General features: G+C 39.0%; 1 protein-coding gene across 1 annotated transcript; it reads left to right on the top strand.

The window, feature by feature from the left end:
- Positions 1-14739: 14739 nt before the first annotated feature.
- On the top strand, positions 14740-19181 carry LOC139196091 (uncharacterized). The gene is made up of 9 exons (XM_070821752.1): positions 14740-15510; positions 15765-16640; positions 16723-16796; positions 16885-16892; positions 16999-17282; positions 17387-18122; positions 18472-18569; positions 18742-18816; positions 19122-19181. The coding sequence occupies exons 1-9, from the start codon at positions 14740-14742 to the stop codon at positions 19179-19181; spliced, it is 2982 nt and encodes a 993-aa protein (XP_070677853.1).
- The last annotated feature ends 586 nt before the right edge of the window (positions 19182-19767 follow it).

Genomic DNA, 19767 nt, shown 5'->3' with positions numbered 1-19767 from the left:
ACAAGATCCCCAACCATTTCAACCTGCACCAGATATTGAAAAAGACAAAGTAGAAGAGCAAGAGGAGGCCATGGTAAGGACTTTTGAAGAAGTCCAAGATATGGCAGTAGACAATCGAACAATCAAGGAGCTTTCCGCTTCGGGATTGGACAATGCTCTGCCTTTATGCATTCAATATCCAAGGGCGGCCCAAAACAAGACTGACGAGTTCGAATTAAAGTCCAGTTTATTGCATCATATTCCTAAGTTCCATGGGTTGTCCATGGAAGATCCTAATAAACATTTGAAGGAGTTCGAGGTTGTTTGTTCGAGCATGACCCCTGTGAATGTTGATGGGAGCATTCTGAAAATGAAGGCTTTTCCCTTTTCTCTCTTGGAAAAGGCTAAAGATTGGTTGTATGAGTTAGCCCCCGGAACTGTCACATCATGGGAGAGTATGAAACGGGCATTTTTGGAGAAGTTTTTCCCAACTTCTCTAGTCATTCTACTATGCAAAAGGATTAGTGGCATTCAGCAAAATCAAGGTGAATCCTTTCCCACTTACTATGAGCGTTTTAAAACCCTTGTTGCTTCATGTCCACAGCACCAGATGAAGGATGAGCTTCTTCTTCAATATTTCTATGAAGGGCTTCTACCAATTGAACGCCAAATGTTAGATGCCTCAGCATGAAGAACTTTGTTGGACAAAACACCCATGGCTGCCAAGACCTTAATTGCTAATCGAGCATTGAATGTTCAACAATATGAAGGCGTTGGTCAAAGAGACAACCCACGACAGCAACAAGTTAATGAGGTAAATGCTATTTCCGAACTTTAAAATCAAATGGCTAATCTTACTACTCTTCTTTCACAAGTGGTTGAAAAACCAAAAGAACAAAGTGTAGCTGCTTGTGGCGTGTACTCAATGAATGGACATCTCACGGGTAAGTGCCCTTAATTGATCGAGAACGGAGGGTGGGAATCTGCCAACGCCGTGGGTTTTGGGAGTCAAAACCAACCAAGGAATGATCCGTTCTCGAATACATACAATCCAGGTTGGAGAGATCATCCAAATTTCAAATGGAGGGAGTCCCAACAAACCCAACAACAAAGTGCATTTAGACAACAACCTCCGAGATTCTATCAAAGGCCGTATGCACCCTCACAACCCAAACACAACCTGCCCAAAATAACTCAGGTTCGTCTTTTGATAATGCTCAAGTTATTCAGTTACTAACTACGTTGGCGAAGGGTCAGGAAAATCAAGCCAAAGATATGCATAATTACGCCAAGGAAGTGCAAAATTAAGCTCGAAAGGTGACTGAATTGAAGAGACAGATGGGAAAAATGGCTGAGTTCATGGGGCAATTTAGTAGAGAGCCAGGTAAGTTACCTAGTTCGACGGATGTGAATCCAAAGGGAGGCTTCGAATCTACCAAAGCCATCACCTTGCGAAGTGGACAAGAAGTTGGATCTGATCCCAGCCCATGTAAATCCAATCAAAAGGAGGATGAAAAGATGCAATCTGAGGAGAAAGAACAAGGCCTGCCCTCGGCAAGGATTGAGCAATCGTTGCCGCAGTCACCTACACACCCTAATTCGACCACCAAAGGTAAGTTGGGTTCAAATTCCATGACTTCTAATTCCATTCCAACCAATGCACCCTTTCCTCGCATGTTTATGCAATCAAAGAAAGATGAAAGTGACAAAGACATCCTTGACACATTTAGAAATGTGCAAGTCAACATTCCACTTCTAGATGCAATTAAACAAGTCCTCAAGTATGCTAAGTTCCTGAAAGAGCTGTGCACTACAAGGAAGAGGGCTTCAAACAAAGAGGTGGTAAGGGTAAGTGAGAATGTCTCAGTTGTGTTGCAATGAAAACTGACTCCTAAGTGCAAAGATCCAGGCAGTTTTACAATTCCTTGTGTTATAGGAAATACTCACTTTGAATCTGCTATGTTAGATCTAGGTGCATCAATAAATGTCATGCCTTATTTAATATATGCATCTATGAACTTGGGAGAATTAAAAAATGATGGAGTGATCATTCAACTGGCCGATAGATCTAATGCGTATCTAAAAGGTGTTTTGGAGGATGTTTTAGTGCAGGTGAATCACCTAGTCTTTCCGGCGAACTTTTACGTGCTTGAAATGGAAGACTCGAACCATTCCTCTCAATTACCAATATTACTTGGCCGACCATTCATGAAGACTGCCCGTACAAAGATAGATGTATTCAAGGGAACATTGATCGTGGAATTTGATGGGGAAGTTATTGATTTCAATATTTCTGATGCTATGAGATATCCTCATGATGGTCACTCTTGTTTCTCTATTGATGTGATTGACTCTTGGGTGCAGGAATTCCTTGATGATTTGAATGAGGATGCACTTGAAAAGACTCTCATGTAAAGCATTGGACTAAAAAACGAAGGGTTAACACTTAGGCATGCACACGATAACAACAAGGAACATCTTGCCGTGCTTATTCAAGAAGAATTGGTGGAGATAGTTGCTGCCTTAGAGTTAAATCCAAGGCATATTGGTAAGTTTCCTAACCTAATTTCAATTCCCATTTCGACTAACAAGTTGCTTCCTTCTGTAATCCAGCCCATTTCTCTAGAGCTTAAACCATTGCCTAGCCATTTGAAATATGTGTTTTTGGGAGAGCAAGAGACACTGCCAGTCATCATCTCTTCTTCACTCATTGCACAAGAGGAGGACAAGTTGGTGAGGGTGCTTCGGGAATACAGAACTGCCATTGGGGGGACATTGGCCGATATTAAGGGAATTAGCCCTACCACTTGTATGCATCGAATACTCATGGAAGAAGGAGCCAAACCATCTAGAGAAGCACAACGCCGGCTCAATCCATCCATGATGGAAGTTGTGAAGAAGGAAATCATCAAGCTACTAGATTGTGGAGTGATTTACCCAATTTCTGATAGCCATTGGGTCTCGCCGGTCCAAGTTGTTCCTAAGAAGTCCGGAGTCACTATGGTAAAAAATGAAGATAATGAGCTTGTGCCCACCCAAATCCAAACCGGATGGAGAGTTTGTATTGACTATCGGAAGCTCAATGCTATGACAAGAAAAGATCATTTCCCGCTGCCCTTTATTGATCAAATGCTGGAAAGGTTAGCTGGTCATTTATTTTATTGTTTTCTTGATGGCTATTCGGGTTATAATCAGATTGTGATAGCTCCCAATGACCAAGAAAAGACTACCTTCACATGTCCCTTTGGTACCTTTGCTTATTGACGCATGCCATTTGGGCTATGCAACGTACCAGCCATATTCCAACGGTGTATGATAAGTATTTTCTCAGAATTTGTGGAAAATATCATTAAAGTTTTTATGGATGACTTTAGTGTCTTTGGTGACTCATTTGATGCATGATTGAATAATCTTACTCTGATCTTACAACGATGCATCGAAACTAATCTTGTCTTGAATTGGGAAAAGTGCCATTTTATGGTAAAACAAGGTATAGTTTTGGGGCATATCATATCAGAAAAAGGGATTGAGGTTGATAAATCTAAAATAGATCTTGTACGTCACTTACCCTCTCCCACTTCGGTGAGGGAGGTTCGTTCTTTTCTTGTCCATGCATGATTTTATAGGAGATTCATCAAGGATTTCTCAAAAATCGCCCAACCCCTTTGCCGTTTACTCCAAAAGGAAGTAGCCTTCGAGTTCAACAAGGATTGTGAGACCGCTTTCAAAACCCTCAAGGACATGTTGACGTCGGCCTCCATCATCATGCCACCAGATTGGAGCCTTCCATTTGAGCTAATGTGTGATGCATCTGATTATGCCATTGGTGTTGTTTTAGGCCAAATGAGGAACAAACAGCCCCACGTCATCCACTACGCTTCCCGGACACTAAATGATGCTCAATTGAATTATTCTACCACTGAGAAAGAACTTCTTACAGTTGTATTTGCTTTAGATAAATTTCGTTCGTACTTACTTGGCACTAAAGTGATTGTATATTTTGACCATGCAGCATTGAAGTACCTGCTCACCAAGAAGGAGGCCAAACCAAGGCTGATTCGTTGGATGCTCCTACTTCAAGAGTTCAACATTGAAATAAGAGACAAAAAGGGGAGTGAAAACGTGGTGACTGACCACTTCAGCCGTTTGGTGCACGAGGATGACTCCTTACCCATTCTAGAGACCTTCCCTGACGAGAAATTGCTGTCCCTAGAGGTAAGTGAGCCCTGGTATGCTGATTTGGTCAATTATTTGGTCACAAAACAAGTTCCTAGCACTCTAGATAAATACAAGCGTGATAAACTCAGAAATGATGCACGATTTTATGTGTGGGATGATCCATATTTGTGGAAGTATTTTCCTGACCAGATTATTCGTAGATGTGTGCACAATTCCGAGTTTAATTTAATTCTTGCATTTTGCCATAGTTATGCATGTGGGGGTCATTTTGGCACCCAAAGGACAGCCCTTAAGGTTTTAGAGAGTGGTTTCTATTGGCCTACATTGTTTAAGGATGCTAGAACATTTTGTATAACTTGTGATAGATGCCAAAGAACAGGTACAATCGGTGCCAAAGACCAAATGTCGCAAACCCCCATCTTGAATGTGGAGATCTTTGATGTATGGGGTATGGATTTCATGGGACCCTTTCCACCCTTATATGGTTTTACTCATATTTTGCTATCCGTTGATTATGTGTCGAAATGGGTGGAAGCCAAAGCCACCCATACTAACGATTCTAAAGTGGTGGCAGATTTTATCAAGGCTAACATCTTTTCCAAATTTGGCATGCCGAGGGTGTTCATAAGTGATGGGGCTCCCACTTTTGCAATCGCACCATTGAGGCGCTATTTAAAAAGTACAATGTGAAGCATCAGGTTTCCACGCCATACCACCCTCAAACAAGTGGCCAAGCCGAAGTCTCGAATAGAGAAATCAAGCAAATCTTGGAGAATACTGTTGGGCCAAACCGGAAGGATTGGAGCTTGCGTTTAGATGATGCACTGTGGGCATATCACACTGCCTACAAAACACCTCTAGGGATGTCTCCATTTCGACTAATCTACGGCAAGCTGTGTCACCTACCTATGGAACTGGAGCACAAAGCGCACTAGGCTGTGAAAACATTCAATTTAGACTTAGATGCTGCTGGAATGAATATGAAGCTCCAACTAAATGAACTTGAGGAGATACGGAACGAAGCCTATGAGAATGCATGAATTTACAAGGAGAAAACCAAGGTGTTTCATGACAAAATGATTCGGGGAAAAACATTCTCAATTGGACAGAAAGTGCTACTATTCAATTCCCATCTATGATTGTTCCCTGGTAAGTTACGGTCTAAGTGGATTGGGCCATTTGTTGTCACTAATGTTTTTCCCCATGGTGCAGTTCAAGTTAAAAGCTTAAGGAACGGTGACGAATTCAAAGTGAACAGGCATCGCCTGAAGCTATACTATGAGAGTGATGTGGGGCAGATTGTGGAAGAAATCCCACTCAGTGTCGTGGGCCCTATCCAAGCTTAGAAGGAAGTTTCGTCTGGCTGCAAGACGTTAAAGCAAACGCTTCTTCGGAGGCAACCCATGTTTTGCGTTCCTAAAAACCTTCCATTTTCTGCAATTTTATTTTGCCATGATTGTCATTTGTATTTGTTGCTTGTTTAATTGTTTTTTTTGTGGGTTTATTTTTGAAACATTGACAAATATGCAAGGTAATTTACATTAAAATTCGTTGAAAATGAACAGGAGGCAGAAAAATACAAGAGAGAGCCTTCACAAAGGCTGCTTAGGAGAAGTCTCAGTAGTCGGAGGAGCCACAAAAGGAGGAGGTATCGGAGGTTGATCATTTGGAGCTTCACTATGTGGTACAGCCCTAGAAGACGAAGGTAAATGCTGTTGGAACAAACCCACAAACCTCTGATGATCAAGTAAAATCTGACTATCAGATTCCTGCATCTGGTCAATCTTCCTCTTCATGTTTGTAGCATAGTTATGTGCAAGCTTGTGCAACTGTTTATTCTCATGCTTGAGCCCTCTAATCTCCTGTTTGAGACTCATCACTTCAGCCGCCAATGATTCAACTTGACGGGTTCGAGCAAATAGACGTTGGGCCATATTAGACACAGAACCCGCACACTGTACACTGAGAGCCAGAGAATCCTTAACAACCAACTCATCAGATCGTTTGGAAAGTAGTATGTTATCTTTGGGAGTGATAAGGTTCCAGGCCACCACCGCAGCGGTCATATCATTATTCATCATCGAATTCCCAACGGTAAGAGGACCAGTAGGGGATATGAAGGATGGGCGCCATATGTTGTTTGGAGAAGGCATGGATGCCTCTTCACCAAGGTTCAAGTCAAAACGACGATCGGAGGGGCCAGACATTTTCAAAGGTGTTGAAGAAAAAAGAGGTCGGACAAATCGAGATCTTAGAAGTGCAATGAAGGGAGTTTTTATGGGCAGAAATTTAAGTGTGCTTAGAAACGAACTGCTTAGAAATCGAAGAGGCCAATTCAAAAATCGAAGAGGCGCTAGCTTTCTCAAAAGCTGGGCTTGCTCAGAAACCACGGGCCATCCTTTATTCCAGATTTGTCCGCACTTGTCACATGCAACCTCTGCACTCGACGGATCTCAGAAATCGAAGAGGCAAGCTTAGAAATCGGAGAGGCATTTGCTTTTCCAGACGTGTCAGCATCTGTCACATGCACACCCAGCTTGCGGAAATCACGGGTAATTTGTCGAAGCGCCGATTTCAGATATTGAAGAGGCATTTGCTTTTCCAGACGTGTCAGCATCTGTCACATGCACACTCAGCCTTGCGGAAATTACGGGCAATCTGTCGAAGATTTCTAGTGACGTAGAAAGCACGTGAAGATTACTATTCAATCATCCAACGGTTGCCGACAAGAGTGAAAGAATAGTAGCAGTTATTAATTTCTATGGGCAGAAATTCAAGTGTGCTTAAAAACGAACTGCTTATCCTCTATAAAAATCAGCACTTGACGGGATTTCAGAGATCGAAGAGGCGAGCTCAGAAATTGAAGAGGCTAATTCAAAAATCGAAGAGGCGCTAGCTTTCTTAAAAGCTGGGCTTGCTCAGAAACCACGGGACATCCTTTATTCCAAATTTGTCCGCACTTGTCACATGCAACCTCTGCACTCGATGGAGCTCAGAAATCGAAGAGGCAAGCTTAGAAATCAGAGAGGCATTTTCTTTTCCAGACGTGTCAGCATCTGTCACATGCACACTCAGCTTGCGGAAATCACGGACAATTTGTCGAAGCGCCAATTTCAGATATAGAAGAGGCATTTATTTTTCCAGACGTGTCAGCATCTGTCACATGCACACTCAGCCTTGCAGAAATTACGGGCAATCTGTCGAAGATTTCTGGTGACGTAGAAAACACGTGAAGATTACTATTCAATCATCCAACGGTTGTCGACAAGAGTGAAAGAATAGTACTGGTTATTAATTCATATAAATGTCGACCTTCACCCCCCAATGCAAGGCAGACATACACAACCCTTCTTCATCTCCGAGAATGCCTTGCCAACAAAGCCTATCGAGTCACTCAGTGTTCCTTATTCCCTGGGATACCTCTGTAAACAACCCATCAAAAGCAAAAGTATTTCATATCATGAAGGTTGAAAGCAAGAGTATCTCATATCATGCTTTCTCCATGTCATTCTCTTTGTTGTTGTTTTCATCTGCGGGACAAGGAGAAAAAGAGCAATCAGCCAGCACTTGGTATCAATCTTCCGATCTGGAACCGACTGCCTGGAACCCCTTCTTGATTGCTTACCTAGCCTTACTCTCGAGTACTCATCTTCAACATCTTATGCTTTCTCTTCGTCTACCACTTCTTCTTGGGGAACAGATAAGGGAAGTGAAAATGATACCTCGAAGCATGTGGAGACAATGTGCTAATTCATCCTCAGCTAGGGACAAGGAGAAAGAAAGCAAATGGTTGGCACTTGGAAAGATTGAAGAAAGAAACAGACCATCACCTCTACCTCGTGCCTGCCTGCCGTGCAGAAGAAACAAGCAGAGAAGAATGTAGACTGCACAACCAAGGAACTCTGATATTCCTCACTCAGAATTCCAAACCAGTTGGAGATCAAAGCTGTGGAAAGTCAACAAGATCATCTATCTCCAAAACCAGATTTGCGTTCTTAAACTCTACTCTGTCTGATTTTTACTTTGCTATACTTGTCATGTTTATTCATTGTTTTTTGTTTGCTTGTTTTTGTGTGAGTTTATGCTTGAAACATTGAGGACAATGTTTGATTTAAGTGTGGGGGGGGGGTAACCAAATTGATTTGCATGAAATTCGTAGGAGTTTATCACCCATTGCTTCTAGTGTTGTTCCTTGCTGTTTTTAAGTGTTTTTAAGCTGTTTTGGAGTGTTTTAGTGTGTTTTGACATAAAAATCCGAAAATCTCATAAAAATTTGAAAAATTGTTTTGAAAAACCCAAAAGCAGTTGTTTTTGTGTGTTTATTTATGTCTTAGGGTACCTTCCAACACAATGATGAGGATTTGGTTTTTAATTACATGACTGTTAAAGAGAGTTATAAACATGGATGAAAATTTGATTTACTCTTGGATTTATGCTTGGTTGTGGTTATAATTTATGAATTCACATGCAATCATAAAGGAACAATCAGTTTTTGTAACATGCTTGAAAGAAGGAACTCAAATGAACGCTACAACCTTGTGAGACTTGAGCCTAAGGAATATGTAATTAGGAGAATGTAATTTAAAGAAGTTAGATTCATGAGACCATTCTCTTTCGTATACATATCCTAAACGTTCCTGATCATAGGATTGCCAATTGGGCATTGACAGTCCGTTAAGATCAGTATGTGCTATGTCTTCTCTTAATGAGAGTGACTGGTCTCGAGTCATTGGTGTGACTGACACCAAGACAAGTACGTAGGTGCTCAATAAGGAATGAGTTCACTGAACACGATCAACGAAGAGTTCTCATACTTATATGACATGAGAACTCATGGTTGGGATAATGCAAAGTAGTCCTTTGACCTGAGGCATCATAGTTGTCTTGTGGTTAGGTCCTTGATCTTTGATTATGTCAAAGTCACTCCATTCGCGGGTGTCCACGGCATAGTTGGGGTTAAGCCACTTAGCCATGGAGGCAAGTGAATGCGCAACAAGGGATCTCTAACCTTCAAACCGTTTGAGGGAGAATACTCAATGATATGATTAAGAATCTTTGGCCAGAGTATGAATGAGATTTAGGAAGTCATTCCAAATCACATTCAAGGTAATCATATAAGTAAATGAATCACATTGGATAGTAGACATGAATAAACTATCAAACCAAACAATGTGGTCAAGAGTATTGTATTAGAGAAAGACCGTATTGCATTGTAATCCTAAACTGAATAGGTTCTCCACCTCTTCTGATTAGCTTGGGTAACCATGACATACTGCTAGGTGTCACTCATGGTTTGTGGGAGCCCTAAATGTGTATAATCACTGAAGGGAGAATTGAAAGTAAGTTTCAATTCACAATCGATTTGAAAGAGTTCTAATCGCCCACTGCATCGCTAAAAGGAACCTAATGGATCGTACACCATGTAAGGTAGAGATTGAAGAAACAAAGGAGATGAGTAAGGATAATTAAATGGTGTAATTATTTATGGCAAGGATTAATTAATATGTTAATTAATCAAACGAATAAAGTTCGTTAAAAGACCACGGGTTAGTTTTGGGCCTCAAGGCCCAATGAGCTTCGAACGTCAAGCCCATTGACTTAAGTTGTATGATAACTTAATGAAAAATAATTCACAAAGGCCTAAAAAGCCCAATGAAACCCTATGGCCGGCCATATTGATAAAGGAGTGTGTTTTGGACTTAATTACAAGTTTGCCACTCCAATGAATGTAGGTATAAATATGACTTTATAGCCAAAATTCATTTAGGGTTTCTTTTGGAGAAAAGATGAGAACACAAGCTTTCTTTTCTCTCTAAGAGGCCGGCCACCCTAGAGGAATTTAGCTAGCAATCTTACTTCCTCTAGGTTACTCATTTCTTCATCAATCTTTCCTTGGTGTGGAGACTTAGAGGTTTTCAACTTTGAGAACTTGGAGAAACCAATTCTTCCATCCAAATCCATGGAGATAAGAAGCAAGGAATGAAGGCCCTATCTCTTGGGTGATTATCCTTTGCTTATGCAAAGAGGAATCAACAAAGGTATAAATTTCTCAACTCACTTTATTTTGAGTTGAGTCTTGGTTCACCTAACTACTAGGCTTTGAATTTCATGGGTAATGTTTTGTTTTGAGTGCATGCAAGCATGATTCCGCCTTTAATTGTTAATTGCATGCTATATAGATGTTGCTCAAATGAACATGTTTTTCACAAAATTTCCTTCATTTTTATCAATGTATTGTAGAAAGCAAGTGTGGGGGAAGTGATTCTTGTGTGTGTGTGTGTACCAAAGTCCTTAATAAGGCACGGGTAGAAAAGAAAAAAAAAAAGAGTGAATAGAAAAAAGTTTGTTAAAAAAGGGTCCAAAACATTGAATTCGGCCCTAAGTGTTGCATGAATCTTCCCTTTGTATTTAAAAGTTGATTCTGCATTCTAAAGTGAATTCCAAGTGTCTATTTCAGTGCTTTGCTTGTTATCGCTTTAAGAATGTTTGTTATTGCTATCCTTTCTTTATTAGCCATTACCCCCAAGCCCTGTTACAACCTTTGACTTCAATCTTGAGTGTTGTGTGTTTCAATTTGTGGAGTTCGAAATTGGTATGAGCATATGGTGTCACTGGTTCTCGCATCTAAGTAGTAGCATTCCATTCATGAGATCATATCTAAACATGCTTATTAACTCCAGAAATTGCTTTCTTTGTTATAACATATGTGAGTACTAGTCTTCCATGTTTACATCAATCTGCTCACATATAACTAGTGTAGGGTGTGTAGTCAGAAAATATGTGTGAAAATAGAGAGTATCTTGTAAGGAATTGAGCAAATTCTCTAAGGCATGTTACTACATTCAAAATATCGTTTTAATTGGTTAATTGCGAACTAGTAAGTGGTGACTGTAATTAAGTATGTGCTCAAGTGTGAAGATGACTAAAAGCTATGGGAATGATGATTTTTAACATGTCATGTGCATTGGAAATCCCTGAGGCAAATGTTGGAAGGTTAAGTTGTGTTGTGTTTGTTTTGATTCGTTTGTTTCTTTTGTTTTGCTCGAGGACTAGCAAAAGCTAAGTGTGGGGGAATTTGATAGGAGCATATTTATGCGACTGAGTTAGCTTGTTCTCATGCATTTATGTTGTTATTCCTTAGTAGTTTTAGTGTTTACAGTCATTTTTGTACAATTTCAGGTTCTAAGGACAAAGTATGCAAAAATGTGCATTTTGGAGCCTTTTGGAGCAATTTTGGGCTTGGAATAAATATCACATGCTTGGAACTAAAGGAATGGACGAAATTGAAGACCTAAAGATGAGGATTCCTACTTGAAGTAGGAAAGTTAAGCCAAAGTTTCCTATTTTGGTTTGATCTTTCCTAAATCCTAAATGTCCCTAAGTTCCAGCAACATTGAAGGTTTCCTATGCATTTTAGGACACAAATTAAGGGTTCCTTGTACCATAACAAACCATTGCCGTGCACTCCATCCATGTTTAATTCTTGCATCAATCATCACTTCACTTTCACCTTTGAATCATTTCAACACCACTTCAGTTTACCCATGCTTTGCATCATTACTTCACTTTTACCTTTCAATAATTTCAACACCACTCCATTTTACCCATGCTTTGCATCATTACTTCACTTTCACCTTTGAATCATTTCAACACCACTCCATTTTACCCATGCTTTGCATCATTGCTTCACTTTCACCTTTAAATCATTTCAACACCACTCCATTTTACCCATGCTTTGCATCATTACTTCACTTTCACCTTTGAATCATTTCAACACCACTCCATTTTACCCATGCTTTGCCTTGCACTTCCTCTATAAAAGGAAGTGTGTGTAACATAAATTGAGTTCATACTTGGTTAGATTATTCACTCCTATTTCAACACAACCTTCATCCAAACACATCCATTCATCTTCACATCCATTCCTCCATACAAACAAACCTTCAAACACTCACCAACACCTTGTGCCGTAGCAAAGGAAGGGAAGGAAAGTACTTGGATGTGCTTGCTGTCCAACTTGGATCGTTGGAGCGTTTAGGTGTTTTCTTTCTTTTGTTTCTAATGTTTAAATTCATTTCCTTTCATTTTGTTGTAAATATGAGTGGCTAAACCCCTCCTGACTAGGGGTGATTTCAAAGCCATGACTACGTTTATTGCAATATAATTTGATAAATTCTAGTTATGAACTCTTGAATCGTGAATGCAATTGGCTTAACTATTTGATTGATAACTTATTTGTATTTGTTAATTAAGGGTCGACACTTAATTGGCATGCATAAATCCGTTGCTAGAATATAAGGAAGTTTCACATAATCGTTACAAACTTATATTCACATGTAGTGAAGGTCGCTTATAAATGATCGCGTTAAGTTCAATTCCTAGCATGAGTGACATGATGTCATAGTTGCAAGTGCAAGATGTTGGCGCCAAATAAAGAAAGTTTCCCCCTTTTTAAAAAACTTTGCCCGACGCACGTGCACGTACGTCGCGCAAAGCTATTTTGCGCGACGTACGTGAACGTACGTTGCGCAAAGTTGACTTTGTGCGACGAATACATGCGTCGCGCAAAGCCGTTTTGCGCGACGTACGTGCACATGCGTTGCGCAAAGTCAACGACTTTTTGTACTTCACTTATTCAGTTCGGGAGGCAGAAACTGCAAACCCAGTTGCAGCAGCTACCTCCATCCCCCATTTCTCTTAAAAACCTTCTCCAATCCGTCCCTTGCTCATAAATTCAACATACAAATATTTCATCTCTTTTCATCATGCAATCCCTCCTTTGCTATTTGATGGTCTTTGATTTGGAGTAAGCAAATGTAATTTAGCTGTTGAGAATTGAAGTTTTTTTTTTATTCATAAACTTGAATTGAATACTTTTGATGGCTTATATATATGAAGGTTTCAATCATTTGTTTTGAATGTTTATTGTATAACGGTATAGAATCAGTTGAATTTGATGAGAGAATGCTTGTTATTTGGATTGTGTTTAGTGGTTTATTGAACAATTTATTAGGATATGCATCTGTATGCAATCTGCTTCAAATCTGTTGACTTGCCTTCAGTCACTAGGAAATTTGTAAGTCTTGGGGTTGTCGTAGTTACAACAGAGAACAAGATGTCTTCCCTATTAGTTTTTTTTGTTTTCAGAAGACAATGGTAGTGGACATATGCAACGAAAAGATATACAGAGAAAAGAATGCTATAACATTAGGGTATATTTTTCATTTTTCTTTTGGTTCTACTGAGATCATTGGTATCCATGTTTCCTTCATATTATTAGACAATCCGGTTAAGGATATTCTTTTATGTAGACCAACTTGTTTATAATAACCAGATTTTACCACGGTAACATACATTTTAGTTTTTACAGTAAACTGGGTTTTCATTTTCGACTTTTATTGCCCATGTTAATTAGCACACTCTTACACTGCTCTAGTAATGTTCATCACAGGGACCCATGAATGCTTGTTATTTGTTGCAGCTTTACAGTACAATGAAAATGAAGTCTAAGATGTTTTCTCGTTATGTTTGTGCTACTTGGACAACATGTCAAAGCAATATCTTCCCCTTTTAGGCCAACCAATTGCATTATACAGGTAATTGACTCACACTCTCTCAGTCAAACCACTTGGGGAACTTTTCTAATTTTAGGACATAGCTTATCAAACCAACTACAATGCGTTATTTTTTTTAATTAGCTGAATGTTTATCTGATTGATTATAATGATGAATAAGCACTTTTAGTTTGTAACTTTAGAAGGATTATAAAATGAATGAACTATTTGGACTATTTGGCTGCAAGACCCAGTTGCTTGTAGATGCCAAAAGTTCCTACCTACGATACCAAGTTTGAGATGGTGGATTATTGACTGAAACCTAACCTCTTTGGGTCTTTATATTTTTAGTTGCAATAGTCCTTTTTAGATTCTCGTGTAGATGCGTAAAGTGAAATAAAGGGTGCATAAATCACTTTATATTACAATGAAAATGAAGTCTAAGAGAAATTTAACTACATTTGAGATGTCACAGTGTACATAAATCACTTTATTTTCTTCGCTAAATTAATTTTTATGAATTTTATCTATTTTATTTAGTTTTAGTAATTATTTTGATTTAGTTTATTTGTATGCACATATTTTTGTACATCACGTACAAAATTGTTTTGTGTTGTACGAAGTTAATACTACTTAACTTCGTACCCTTTGAAATTTAACAAAATTGTTTTGTGTTGTACGAAGTAATAACTGTGCATTCCTGAATGAGATAGAGCCCATGAAGTAATAACTGTGCATTCCTGAATGAGATAGAGCCCTTATCGGACAAATAAGGTGACAAGACAATAGTTGAAGTTGTTGTAATTCTTGTACTTTTATTGGGATTGTAGACAAAATGGACAGACGGTGGATACATAATCATAATAGATGTGCTGTTGAGTATTTGGATGGAATAGATGAGTTCGTTAAATTCGCAAGTAGACACAACAACCTAAGTTCAACTCATATTTGATGCCCATGTAGGAGGTGTAACAACTCAATATCGGAGACATTCGAGAATGTTCGATTTCATTTAGTAAGAAATGGGATGATTGAGACCTATACTACTTGGTATCATCATGGAGAACGATTAGAGCAAGCTTCGTCTTCATACGTGACACGAGTGGAGACTATTGAATCTAATGTGGATCCTAATGAACAAGTTATGAATATTCTAAATGACATTTATCCATACGCCTCGAGCAACACCAATCAGGAAGGGGGAGATGATGGCCGTCCAACCATGGACAGTGAGGCATTCAAAAACTATGAAAAACTATTGAAAAATGCCAAGCAAGAATTATATCCGGGTTGCGAGAACTTTTCGGTGCTCACAGAAATTGTGGAGTTGATGCATGGCAAGATCAAGTTTCGTTTGTCAAACAAATGTTATGATTACTTTTTTGTTGTTATCAAGAGGATGCTTCCAAAGGAGAATTGTTTACCTGAAGATCATAAAAGTGCCCAAAAAGTGTTGAAGGGTCTCGGATTTGGGTATGAAAAAATTCACGCATGTGTAAATAATTGTATATTATTCTATAAGAAGAACAAACAGTTGGATAAATGCCCTGTCTGCAATGAGCCGAGGTTTAAAATGACATCACAGAATAGAAAGACCAAGATTCCACAAAAAATAATGCGTTATCTTCCATTGAAGCCTAGGTTGCAGCGATTGTACATGTTGATGCATACCGCAACCGACATGAGATGGCATAAAGAAGGACGGGTAAATGATGATGTTATGAGGCATCCTGCAGATGGAGAGGCATGGAAAGAATTCGATCGGATATACCCTGATTTTGCAGCTGACCCGCGCAATGTTAGATTGGGACTTGCCACCGATGGATTTAATCCGTTCGGGGTTTTAAACCAAATGCACAACACTTGGCCGGTCGTCGTGTTTCCTTATAATCTGCCATCTTGGAAGTGCATGAAAAAAAATATATAATGTTGACTCTAATAATTACCGAAGATCCAGGAAAGTCCATTGATGTTTATTTGTGGCCGTTGGTTGATGAGCTAAAAGATTTATGGGAAAACGGTGTTCGTACATACGATAAATATACTGGGTAGATGTTCACCATGCGAGTGGCAGTGATGTGGACAGTAAATGATTTTCCCGCGTATGCAATGGTTTCTGGGTGGATGACTAAGAGTTATTTGGCATGTCCAATATGCAAAGAGAACGTAACATCGTCTTGGCATGCAAGAAAAGTTTGTTATCTTGGTCATCGTAGATGGCTCCCTTGGGACAACGAGTGGCGTCAGAAGGATAAAGCCTTCCACGGCATAAAAGAGACTCGGCTAAGACCAAGAGAATGGTCTGGAGATGAGATTTTGGATCAGTTAAACCGTTTGGAATTTGGTAATTTCGGCAAAGGGGTCAGTAACCCCAGACCAACCACACATCTGAACTGGACGCACAAGAGTATGTTATTTGAGCTCCCGTACTGGTCAAAGTTAAAATTGAGACACAACCTTGATGTTATGCATATTGAGAAAAATGTGTTTGATACTTTGGTCGGGACAATTCTAGACATTGAAAGAAAAACAAAAGACACGATGGAAGCTCGCCTCGATTTGGAACGAATGGGCATTAGGTCATCCTTGTGGATGAAGAATGTCGGTGGCACATTAAAGAAAGGCCATCCCTTTTTTACAGTTAAGCTGAATGGGAAGAAAGAGTTTTTCAACTTTATTTCTTCTGTAAAGTTTCCAGATGGGTATCTTTCCAATATATCACGTTGCGTGAACGTGAAGGGGTGTAAATTTTCAAACATAAAGAGTCATGACTGTCATGTGATACTCCAACGCCTTCTTCCGATTGGTATTCGATACTTATTGCCTCTTGATGTGGTTAAACCAATCGTGTTGTTGTTGAGATTTTTTTCGCAGTTGATTGCAAGGTGTTTGCGGAAGTCGGATGTTAAACAATTACAGGATGACATTGTGAACGTTTTATGCAAGTTCGAACATATATTCCCTCCAGCTTTCTTTACAAGTATGATTCATGTGATGATTCACTTGCCAGATGAGGCATTGCTTGCCAGATGAGGCATTGCTTGCCAGACCAGTGAACTGTCGATGGATGTATCCAATAAAAAGGTACTTAATTAAGCGTCTATATATGTATAACATATTCATGATCAACGAACGCTTTGAATAATTTGTAGCATACCTTTTACTTGTGCAGATATATTGGTGAGTTGAAAAAGTGTGTTTGAAACAAGGCAAAGGCCGAAGGATCACTGGTGGAGGCATGGGTCGCATATGAGTCACTTACTTTTTTGTGCAATGTATCTTGAAGATGTTGAGACAGCTTTCAATCGTCCTCAACGCAATAATGACGGTGGTGTTAGAAAAGAGAAACTGTCTGTTTTTGCCCAAATTGCGCGACCATTCGGCGATCCTGTAAAAGGTGAATCGTTTACCAAAAAGGACATGGAGGTAGCGCATTGGTTCATACTCAACAATTGTGATGATGCTTTGCCATACCTTGAAGAGCATGAACAATTGATGAAGCAGGAACATCCTTCACATTTATATGCCAAGAAGCACCGTGACTTGTTTGCTTCGGGGTTTCACGCACATGTAAGTTGTATGTGGTTTGAATTGAGCATATTTTCCAACTTGTTCATGCCCGTCTTTAAATTTGGTTACACTAACAGGTTAACTTTTTGTATATGTTATATTAGATGAACAAATTGAAGGAATTGAATTCACCCTCTTACGATGAAGAATTATATAACTTGGCGAGAGGACCGCTGCACGTTGAATTGTTCTCAAGTTGTCATGTCAATGGGATCAAGTTCTTGGGGGAAACACGTGATGACAAGTTGTCTACTCAAAATAGTGGTGTCCATGTCCCGGGTGCGGGCGACAGTGAAGACATTGACTTTTATGGCAAACTAACTAGTGTAGTACAATTGCTTTACAAAGACAGGTGTCAAGTGATATTGTTTAAGTGTGTTTGGTTTGATACAAACCCACATAACCGAATGAGTGTTAAGCGAGACCATGGTTTACTATCAGTAAACACTACGAGACGTTGGTACGATGAAGACCCATACATTTTGGCAACAATGGCAAAACAAATATTCTATCTAGACGACCCTAAAGTCGGCAATGGTTGGAAAGTTGTTCAGAAGATTGATCGAAGAGGGCTATATGATATTCCAGAAGTAGATCATGATGACAATGATGACAATGTCGCTGACCAACAGTTATCATCTTCGATAGAAATTGGTGAAGAAACACTCCGAGATACTAATATTGTCCAAGAACCGTTTGACGTACCTGAAGTTCCCGAATTCAAAATATCAATTGACCTTGGTGATCTGCCTCAATACAATGCACCGGAAGAGGAAAACAAAGATGAAGACGAATGGGAATCTGGAAATGATAGTAGTGAGGATAGCGAGAGTTATTATTGTAGTTCGGATGAGGATTAATATAAACTTGTAAAGGAAAAAGCAGGAGGCTAAGGGTTTAACACCGCTTCTCATCTACCCAACTCTAATATTCCCAACAAATCGTCTGATCGTCTCCATTCTTTGATTAGGTATTTCTAGATGTGATTTGTTTTTTTTTTTTTGGCATTTAATACATTTGATTTGGATTTTTTATAATTCAAAATGTATTATGTTTGTTTATGATTGTTCGGCGGTTTACTTGTTTTTTTTTTGTCTTGATTAAGCATTGTAAATGTAATCGATTTTGCTTTTGTAAAGTCAATTTTTTGTGATTGATATGGTTTGTGTTTGTTGGTATAATGTTGCAGTTCCCATTGGTCTCTACGGGTTTCAGCATTATCTTTCCATGTTGGGCTTGATAATTCTAATTCCACTCGTCATAGTGCCGGCAATGGGTGGTACTTATGTGAGTTGTTATGCACATATATTTATTTTATGTTATGCTTTTTGTTTACTAGAGGGTACAATGTTGGATAGTTTGAACTGATTGGATTTAGAGTATGTAGAAGGATACTGCAAATGTTGTCTCCACAGTGCTTTTTGTTTCGGGAGTGACTGTAAAAATTCATTTGATACAGGGCCCGTCATTTGTTTACCTAGCTCCTACATTGGCGATAATCAATTCCCCAGAATTTCAAGGACTCAATGGAAATGTATGCTTCTGTTCTTGCTTTTGTTTAGTTTGATTGGGAGCTTAGTGAATATCTTTTTGTATTTACCACAGGCCCTTCAATAGTTAAGTGTTCAGCCAAAACAAAGTGAATTTTGTTAGTGTTGTCTTATAAAATTTCCGAATGCTTTAAATAGCACACATCTTAGTGATTACCACAGGCGTGATGTCTGCCATCTAATAATGTTGTTTGCTTTTCTTGTTTATGTCCTTTATTGATTAGCTTGTATGGTTATATTATTAGAAGTTTCGTTTTGTTGCTTCAGTTTAAAATTTGCATTTTAATAGCTCACATCGTTCAAAATAGGCTTGAGAAGGGCATCTGCAGATTTGGCACTAAAGTACTGACATCCCTTACATTGATATGATTTTAGGGAAAAATTCAAGGCTGTGAGCATCGATACAAATGGTTACATTTGGGGCTTTCCTGGTGCTAATCGAGTAAATTTTACAGAGGAAAATCCAGGCTCTATCTTGAGAGCTCACAACTGCAAACAGCCTATCAGTTGCTACATTAAATGGAAGAAAAACTAGAAGCCATGTCATTTCTGAACCTGCTGCAGCTCCCTCCATGCTTCTTCAGGTAATCTAATTGTTCTCATTGTCTTCCTTTCCTTCATCTTGTTTCTGATAAAAGAAAATTGTAGCAAAGAATTGCATTTGTGTAACAGAAATAAATAAATTCAAAATATTGATAGGGGTGGAATGCATATAAATTACATAAAAATGACATAAGAAATTAAATAAAAATTACATAAGAAATTAAATAAATTAAAATTTTGATACGGGTGGAATGCATATAAAAATTACATAAGAAATAACATAAAAATTACATACGAAATTAACTAAATCAAAATATTGATGTGGGTGGAATGCGTATAAATAAATAAAAATATTGTCACCTGATCCGCTAAACTTGTCCTACTACAGAAGT

This window comes from Malus domestica, chromosome 05 (assembly GCF_042453785.1).
Source record: "Malus domestica chromosome 05, GDT2T_hap1".
Taxonomy (NCBI): domain Eukaryota; kingdom Viridiplantae; phylum Streptophyta; class Magnoliopsida; order Rosales; family Rosaceae; genus Malus; species Malus domestica.
Note: the sequence above shows the minus strand (reverse complement) of the source record. Positions and strands in the feature narration are given on the sequence as shown.

What these genes read in the sequence shown, in the direction of transcription:
- LOC139196091 (XM_070821752.1), top strand. Translation starts at nt 14,740, where the DNA reads ATGATTGAGACCTATACTACTTGGTATCATCATGGAGAACGATTAGAG. An exon ending in AACAATTACAGGATGACATT is followed by an intron (nt 16,641 to 16,722) that starts GTGAACGTTTTA and finishes TTCACTTGCCAG; the next exon opens with ATGAGGCATTGCTTGCCAGA. An exon ending in CTTCGGGGTTTCACGCACAT is followed by an intron (nt 17,283 to 17,386) that starts GTAAGTTGTATG and finishes ATGTTATATTAG; the next exon opens with ATGAACAAATTGAAGGAATT.